We start from the raw sequence: 8,652 nt of genomic DNA, 5'->3' as shown, positions 1-8,652 counted from the left end.
TATAAGATTAATATTCTGTTAAATTATTCGAGTGACGCGCGGGTTCTAGCACTAGTTTTAAGAAAAAAGAAAAACTTAAACATGATTAGGCAAGAGAGAGGCCGACAAACTAAAAGATCTTAGTTGCCAAAGAAAAAGAAAGAAAAAGTGATTCCTGTAATAACGGCTAAAATATAGGAGCTAACTAATATAAACCACAAAAATGGGGACACCATTTGTATCACAAATTGAATATCATGTTAATGTGTCAACCTTAGCCCATCTTGCTCTTCCAATTCCATATTGAGAGTCATCATAGTTCTTTTGGACTTATACATGCATAACCCTAATATGATACTTCTCTATTAAAATATAACGTTAAGAGTAGAATAAGAGGTTTAAATTAAATTATGTCATATTTTGTAAATAAACTAATAAAGAAATAGTAACACATAGAAATGGGGGAGAAGGGGAATAATTGTATCGTAAAGGTGCAAGATTTCTTTTTCACTCTGCTGCCTGACTTGGGGCACTTAATGGGAGTAATTTAGGGTACGTTAATTTTAGTTATTCACATAATATATTTACACCAAATCAATAAATATATTATAATTAGATCATGCCATATAAGTAATATGGGCTTGGAATGATATGCACGCGAAGCAAAAGCTTTCCGAGCATTAAACCAACCCTTTAATTACCATCCCGCTAATCTTGCCATGGCTGATCATTACCCCTAAAGAAAAAAAAAGGAAACTAGAGATTTGGTTTGTATGTGTACAAAATACTAGCTCATACCATAAGTTTCAATACTAATCCAAGTATTCTTCATAGTCTACAAAACAGGATCATGTGCATTCTTCTCTTCTTTCGCCTTTGAATAAGGATAATTACTCGCACTCCACTCTTCCTCAATTTCTGTCCCTCCCTATATATATGCTTAAATGAGCATAAAACTGCCAACATACACTTTTTACTCATTAAAACATTATAGAGACCTTGTCAAAATTTCATAAAAAACTCTATATTACAACATTAACAAAATGGATTCAAGAGATCAAGGTGATAATGGATTCCAATTCAGTCGAATACTTTCTCGAGAATCATCGGTAGGACAATCATCACGTATTTATTATTATAGAAGAGCTGAAGGGGTTCCATTTCAATGGGAGAAGCAGCCTGGAACTCCTAAGAATCCACCAAACGAAGATGTCGTTCCACCACTTAGCCCTCCACCTTCAATTCAAAGCTTGGGGTTGCCCAAGCCTTGTTTTATTAATACTGATGATGATGAACCTCAAGAATCGAAAAGTTTGAAGGTTTGGCTTTCGAACAAGATTAATAAGAAATTGCATCAATTAAAAACTTTTGGAAAATCTCATCAAAATTCAGAATTAATGCATGGAAGTGATGTTGTTGGGCCATGTGATTCTGATGGAGAATTCGTTGCCAGTTCGTTCAAGAACTCGACTTCATCGTCCTCATCTTCGTCCTCAACAGATTCATATAACTCAAACAGGCAAGAGAGGGAAAAATCTTTAGGGAGAAGAAGGGATATGATGGAGGTTTGCAGCCCATGGGATGTCACAGAAATGGTTGGTATTATTGCAAGAATCGCCTAATTTTATTTTCTTTTACATTTTGTGTGAATTCTTTTTTCTAAGTAGACTCTTCATATTTTTAGAATATTACTTTCCAAGTTTAGCTTTTATACACTTATACTATAAGATACATATTTTTAATATCAGGTAATCATCCATAAAGGGTGAGACTATTAACTTAACAAATAAGGCAAATTACATGCTACAAAAGCAAAAATATTATAGTGGTACTATAAAAATCTTTAATATAAGTAACGTAATCTTTTCCTGGATATAGAGAACTTAATAACTAAAGGTTGGCTGGATGGAGATAAAAGTAGGGCATTTTCCTCGCAATCTTACCATAATAAGGTGCAAACACTAATGAATAATAAGCGGGCCCTTGGGATTGAAGTTATTTGATATCTATATACAAAAAAAAAATGTTCAATTTTCATGGCAAAAAATAGCCACGAGTTTTAATTCTCATTTCTCATGAATTAGCATTTAAGCAATTTGTAATCATCTTTCCAAGATAGAATGCTATGGTTTTGATTTGTGATATTAACGATAGGATTTAAATTATATATACTAATATTATTATCAGTATAATTTAATAGAGTATGTTATAGTCGGTTAGTTATCATTTATTTTAAGATATCAATAGTATATAATGTTATTTGTAATGCCTCCTAAGTGATCTAGTTATATAAATAATTTTAAACTGTCATGCATCTTCTATTTGTGAATGAGCACTAATTGGTTGTCTTGTTCTTTGTTTTGCTTTTGCATTTGTGTGTTCTTTATAAATCTATTTGATTTTGGGAGAATTGATTCTGAGTGTTTTTTAAAAAAAATTCCATTTTGAGGGAATTTTTTAAAATTTTCCATTTGTGAGTGCATTTTTGTTCTTCTCCAATTTAGATTAAAAGATGAAAGGAAATGTTAGTTTTGGGAATACGAATTAATTGAAGAGACAGAAATATTAACCATTAATAAGTTTGATCAGTGCAGCAGTTAATAGTATGATTCTTCTTTTAGCTAAAAACGACACATTTTGTGAGTTTCTGTCCTCCTGAAACTTTAATCAAATTCATAAAGAGATTTTGTGAATTGATGTAAAATCTTTGCGTAAGCATAGTAAAGAATGGTATATCTGTTGACCATATTCAATGGTACAACTACAGGCATTTTTGTAAATATTTTGTGATCTCTCTACTTAAAGTAGCTCAATATTTTATTAAACTCGTAAAAATCTTTTGCTTCGTAAGTAATTCGTTGAGTGGTTTGAGCTTTCATTTTAGAAAATGTTATTGTTATATTTTTTGGCGACCTTACTTGAACAAGATCTGTTCAAAAGGATAGAGTGTGATTAACAGCTTCTATGGCCTCTTGTGGGTTTTGGTGCCGTAGAGGATGTTTTCTTGCTCTGCCATGGCTAGGATATGGTCTTTTGGCTAGTGACTGGCTTCCAAAATTTTTACCATCAATGATTGTGGTGAGATGAATAGGATTTCGTTACCCGTAATCAAAGGTTTTTGATTCGAGTCCGAATATAAAAAAATTCCCTTTTAATAGGGCATTGTGCCGTGTGAATTTGGATCAGTCGAGGCTCAATACACATTAGATATCAAAAAATAAAAAATAACAGTGGTTGACGTTGATCTAAGTGGGCAAATCCTTATTACTTCCCATCTAGATCTCCCCTTCGACCTGCTCTTCTCTTCTCCTACGCCTCATTCCTATTGTCGTAAAAAATAAGAGAAAAAAGCATCGTAATAAATCTCCGAGTTTTACTTCTTATACACGGGCAGTAATTTTTTTTACATTATTATTATGACAATATATATAAGTTTAGCTTAAATCTCCTTATATGTCCTTTAATGAACTTGCTTTGCAGGATAAAGAGGATGCAAATGTGAGCTATAGCAAAATGCACAAGAGAGGTTTTTCACAAGAAGATGATCAATCATTCTTCCTTAGCAGTATTCTTTCAAGAATGTCAACAGTAGACCAATCTTCCCATTCATATTATCGAAGCACAGAAGGAATTGCCTTCAAATGGGAAATGAAGCCAGGAACTCCCATACATCATCCACCACAAAATGAAGTCATTCCACCTCCTAGCCCTCCACCCATGATGCAAAGTTTGGCACTGCCTAAACCTAATTCCATTCTTCATGATCAAGAGGAAGCTAATAATAAGAGCTCTAGTTGGGAGAAAATCTGGCTTGGGATTATGAATAGCAAGAGAATGACCAAAAGTACTGATGAGAAGATAAAGGAAAAGGGATTCAGGGTTAGTAGTGAACTCAGCTTTAGGCTAGAAAGCAGTGATATTCATGGGCGTCGTGGCAATTCACTTCTGTTGTCATCTTCTTCTTCTTCTTCTTCTTCATCCTCTTCTATCTCGAAAAAGAAAGTGCCACCCTTCTCTAAATTTAGAAGAGATGTCTTAGCGGGGAATTTTTGTTTGAATCCTTGGAAAATTAAAGCAAATCTTGCTTCTTCTTCGAGACGCATATGAATTACGTTATGGACTTCCTACTAGTATCTGAAATTGTCAAAAGTCGTATGTGTTTTATGTTTATTTTTTACTTCCTGTGGAATTTGGTACTCGGCTTCATTAGGCTACTGGAAGTGTCAAAATAACATGGAGAAAAGTAAACAGATGAAATGAACTGTGATGTTTAACAAAGATTCCTTTTATCACAAAGTCTTTAAAAGATTCCACATTAAGTTTTAAGGAGTATATAGACACTAACCAGATCCAGATAACTGACCATGAGGCGGAACAAAAACGAAACTATACTAAACCTTAGTTTGACTGCCTTTATGGATTACTAAATAGTTCGTTACCTTACTCCTTACGCGTAAAGTAAAATAAGCAGTAAAATAAACACAATAATTTTTACGTGAAAAATCACCCGGCTTAAAAGGTGCAAAAACCACGATTTTAACTTCAACTTCACTAGAACAATGAGCTAAATGTATCGATTACAATTTTGTAACTCAATATTCTCCAGTTCTCCTACTTCAACTATTTGATTTACAAGTTACTCTAACTTGCAAAACCAAACACTCACTCAAACTCACTAATTGTATATAACACTTTAATTACAACTCGATTTTCTAAAACACATTTACTAGACTGAATCAAGAAGAACACAATACTTCTACTCAACTTGAGTGTGAAAAATGTAGTTCTTCAGTTGATGTGCAAAAGGATGATCCCATCAGTCCAAAAAGATAGTATTTAAATTCCCCGGACTTCGAGATTTTTTAGGAGTCCTATGCGTAGTCAGCTTCTCGTTTGATAGGACTCCTATTGCTCCAAGGACTCCACAAGTCTTGGGACTCTTGTCTCTCACTTATGCAAAGGTATCTTCTTGGACAACAACCCTTATCATGGTTAGCAGTCCTCTTCCAACAAACTCGGACTTCGGTAACTTTGAGATAAAGTTACTGTCTTGCAAAAACGTGCAATCATCAACCTTGAAGAGATGGTTCTTAACCTTGAGGAGCTGGTTCTTAGAGCAGTTAAGCAGCTACATTAAGGACCTGGTTCTTAGAGCATTTCATTTGAACAAACTTTGTTAATCATCAAAACCTCAATACTCAACAAATCCGCCCTTTATGATGATGACAAACTTTGTGCACATTAAAACCAGGTAATCACCATCACCCCGTATCACCCCCAGAACAGGTACAACATATGTACAACAAGCACACAACATGCACATCAACACCAATACCCCCAACTCTATCTTCCCCCTTTTTGGCATCATCGGAAAAAAAAAAAGATGTTAGATAGACTAAGCACAGTTAATGAAAGATTCATGGCCATTTAGGCTACAACACAAGCAAAAGAATTATCAATGCAAATAAACTAAGCTGATGAAATAACCATGTCTGAAGCATTAAAACATTACAGGATATTGCATGTAGCAGTGCCAAATTAAGCCTAGAGCCTTGACTCAAAACATTAGAGCAAAATAAACTAAACATCCTACAACCTACTCAGAACTAGAACAAAAAAAACTAGAACTAAAGCATCATTGGGATAACAAAATAGGCTGAAGATAGGGGGTGAAGGACCAGGGTCAAGGGTGAGAGGAAGATGGGGTCAAGACTTTCACAAGGATAGCAATCTGTTAGGCACGAGCCTCTCTGTCCCTTCAGAGCTCCTCCTTAAGCCGCATGGTTTCTTTTCTCAATTCATCATTGTCTTCTCTAAGCTTAGCATTCTCCTCAAGAGCTAACTCCAACCTTTTAGTGAGCTCTACTGCCCTGCTGCCACTACTAGAAATTCGCTAAAAATCGACCAAAAAAACCGACCAAAGTTGGTCGGTTATGGCCAATTACCGACCAAAACGCGACCATTAGGGTGGAAATATAACGGTAGCTTAAAATAGCCATCTGACAAGTTTAAGTACATACCGACTAATTTTGGTTGGAAATATATTTTATTAATTTAATTTTACCAACCAATGTTGGTCGGTTTTACTAAATTATGTTTTTTTTATTAATTATTAAAATTTAAAAAAACTGATCAACTTTGGTCAGTAATTGAAAATATATATTTTTTAAAAATAATTAAAATTAAACATTACCGACCAACTATGGTCGGTAACCTCAACAGTGCAGGAAAAATACCGACCAAAGTTGGTCGGTAATGTTGAATTCTGGAAATTCAATGTTCATTAACCGACCAACTTTGGTCGGTATTTTGGAATAATCTTTTTTATTATTAAAAACCGACCAACTTTGGTCGGTTTTTCTGGGTTTAATTTGGCATAAAATGCCTATTTTGGCAGCTAAAACAACAACAATTTATATCCTAAAAGTTCAATTCATATCCAAAAGGTCCAATTCATATCCTAAAAGTTCAATTCATATCCTAAAAGTTCAATTCACAAGAACAAATCCTAAAAACTAAAATTTCAATTCATATCCTACGAGTTTAAACATAAACTAACTAAACTAAAGAAATTCAACCCATACCCTAAAAGTTCGATTCACAAGAACAAATTAATTTATTCTACAATTATAAATTAATTATATCTTTTTTAGTTAATTCAAGATAATTATTTTTTTCTAATTACACCAATTTATATCCTAAAAGTTCAATTCATATCCAAAAGGTCCAATTCATATCCTAAAAGTTCAATTCACAAGAACAAATCCTAAAAACTAAAATTTCTATTCATATCCTACGAGTTTAAACATAAACTAACTAAACTAAAGAAATTCAACCCATACCCTAAAAGTTCGATTCACAAGAACAAATTAATTTATTCTACAATTATAAATTAATTATATCTTTTTTAGTTAATTAAAGATAATTATTTTTTCCTAATTACACCAATTTATATCCTAAAAGTTCAATTCATATCCAAAAGGTCCAATTCATATCTTAAAAGTTCAATTCATATCCTAAAAGTTCAATTCACAAGAACAAATCCTAAAAACTAAAATTTCAATTCATATCCTACGAGTTTAAACATAAACTAACTAAACTAAAGAAATTCAACCCATGCCCTAAAACTTCGATTCACAAGAACAAATCGTAAACCCTAGATTCTAACTAAACTATTCAAGACAATACAAAGTTAATAATTCAATTCTAACTAAACTATTCAAGACAATACAAACTCAAAATTGAAACACTCATCAATTAAAACTAATTCATAACTAATTGACTAATTAATAAAACTAATTAGTTAATAAAACTAATTAACAAAACTAATTAAAACAAGACCTAAACCCTAATCCTCAATAAAATACAATGTTCAAATAATTGAAACACTAATCAATTGAAACTAATTCATAACTAATTAACAAAACCTAGAAATAATAAATAAATGGGTTCTAATTCAAACCTAGAATTTTTAGGAGATGGAGAAGGAGAAGGGCGGCAGTGGCAGTGGCAGCGGCAACGGCGCGGCGACGGCGGGGTAGGAAATGGGATTTATGTGAGGGAAATAGAGAAGGAGAAGGGAAGGTATTGAGTGAGGGAAATAGAGAAGGAGAGGAGAAGATAAGAGAGAAATGGGGGTTCCCCCGTTTTTCAATTCTGATTTCAGAATTACCGACCAAAGTTGGTCGGTACATTAAGTGTTGACCGTTTGACCAAAAACCGACCAACTTTGGTCGGTTGTTTTTATTAAAAAAATTAAATTCTTTTTATTTTGTATTTTTTTCTTAAAATATTATAAACTATAAGCATTTATTTTATTTAACTGTACAATTATTATAAATAATTATAAACTATAAGCATAATCTTTATAAATAATTATATTAACTACTTACTTTTAATAAATTATAATAGCATCTATCTAAGTAAATTTTCAAAGTTATAATTAAGTATGTGAGTAATTTCTCTCTCTCACACACACACACATATACACTATATTGTAATTGATGCTAATAACTTCTTTTTTCATTCGTTCATCACTAATAATGTATGACATAGATTAATCGTTATATAGGTCGAGACGTTTTGATGAATCATCGATTAATATTCATCGATACATCTAAGTAAGTTATAAGTCGATGAGTCAATTTACAAATAGATATATTTGATGATAAAGTATATATACTAATTAGTATCTTCCTGTCACGACCTGAAATTCCCACCTTCGGACCGTGATGGCGCCTAACATTTCACTTGCTAGGAAAGCTAATGTTAGAATAATATTATCCATTTTTAAAATAATTTTAAATTTATTAATAACAAGAAAACAAATGCGGAAGCAAAGTTTGAAATATAGTGAAATAATCCATCAAACAACGGTGTCTAAATACCATCCCAGAATTGGTGTCACAAGTGCACGAGCTTCTAGAATAAATACAAATAAAGGTCAGAATAATATAAAGCTGTTTGAAAATAAACACACAGCTAAAGTACAATAGACGGGGACTTCAAAACTGCGGACGCCATGCAGTTATACCTCAAGTCTCCTCTGATAGCTGAAATCCAAGCAAGTCTATGGTACGCCGCTGGGACCAACTCCAAAATCTGCACAAGAAGTGCAAAGTGTAGTATCAGTATAATCGACCCCATGTACTGGTAAGTGCTGAGCCTAACCTC

The 8,652-nt window shown here is 33.0% G+C and overlaps 1 protein-coding gene across 1 annotated transcript; it reads left to right on the top strand.

The window, feature by feature from the left end:
• Positions 1-965: 965 nt before the first annotated feature.
• Positions 966-4,138, top strand: LOC107815253 (uncharacterized). The gene is made up of 2 exons (XM_016640817.2): positions 966-1,574; positions 3,460-4,138. Exons 1-2 carry the CDS (start codon positions 1,023-1,025, stop codon positions 4,084-4,086), a joined length of 1,179 nt encoding a protein of 392 aa, XP_016496303.1. The 5' UTR covers positions 966-1,022; the 3' UTR covers positions 4,087-4,138.
• The last annotated feature ends 4,514 nt before the right edge of the window (positions 4,139-8,652 follow it).

Source organism: Nicotiana tabacum, chromosome 9, assembly GCF_000715075.1.
Source record: "Nicotiana tabacum cultivar K326 chromosome 9, ASM71507v2, whole genome shotgun sequence".
In the NCBI taxonomy this organism is placed as follows: Eukaryota; Viridiplantae; Streptophyta; class Magnoliopsida; order Solanales; family Solanaceae; genus Nicotiana; species Nicotiana tabacum.
The sequence above is the reverse complement of the archived record's forward strand: the minus strand, read 5'-3'. Positions and strand labels throughout refer to the sequence as shown.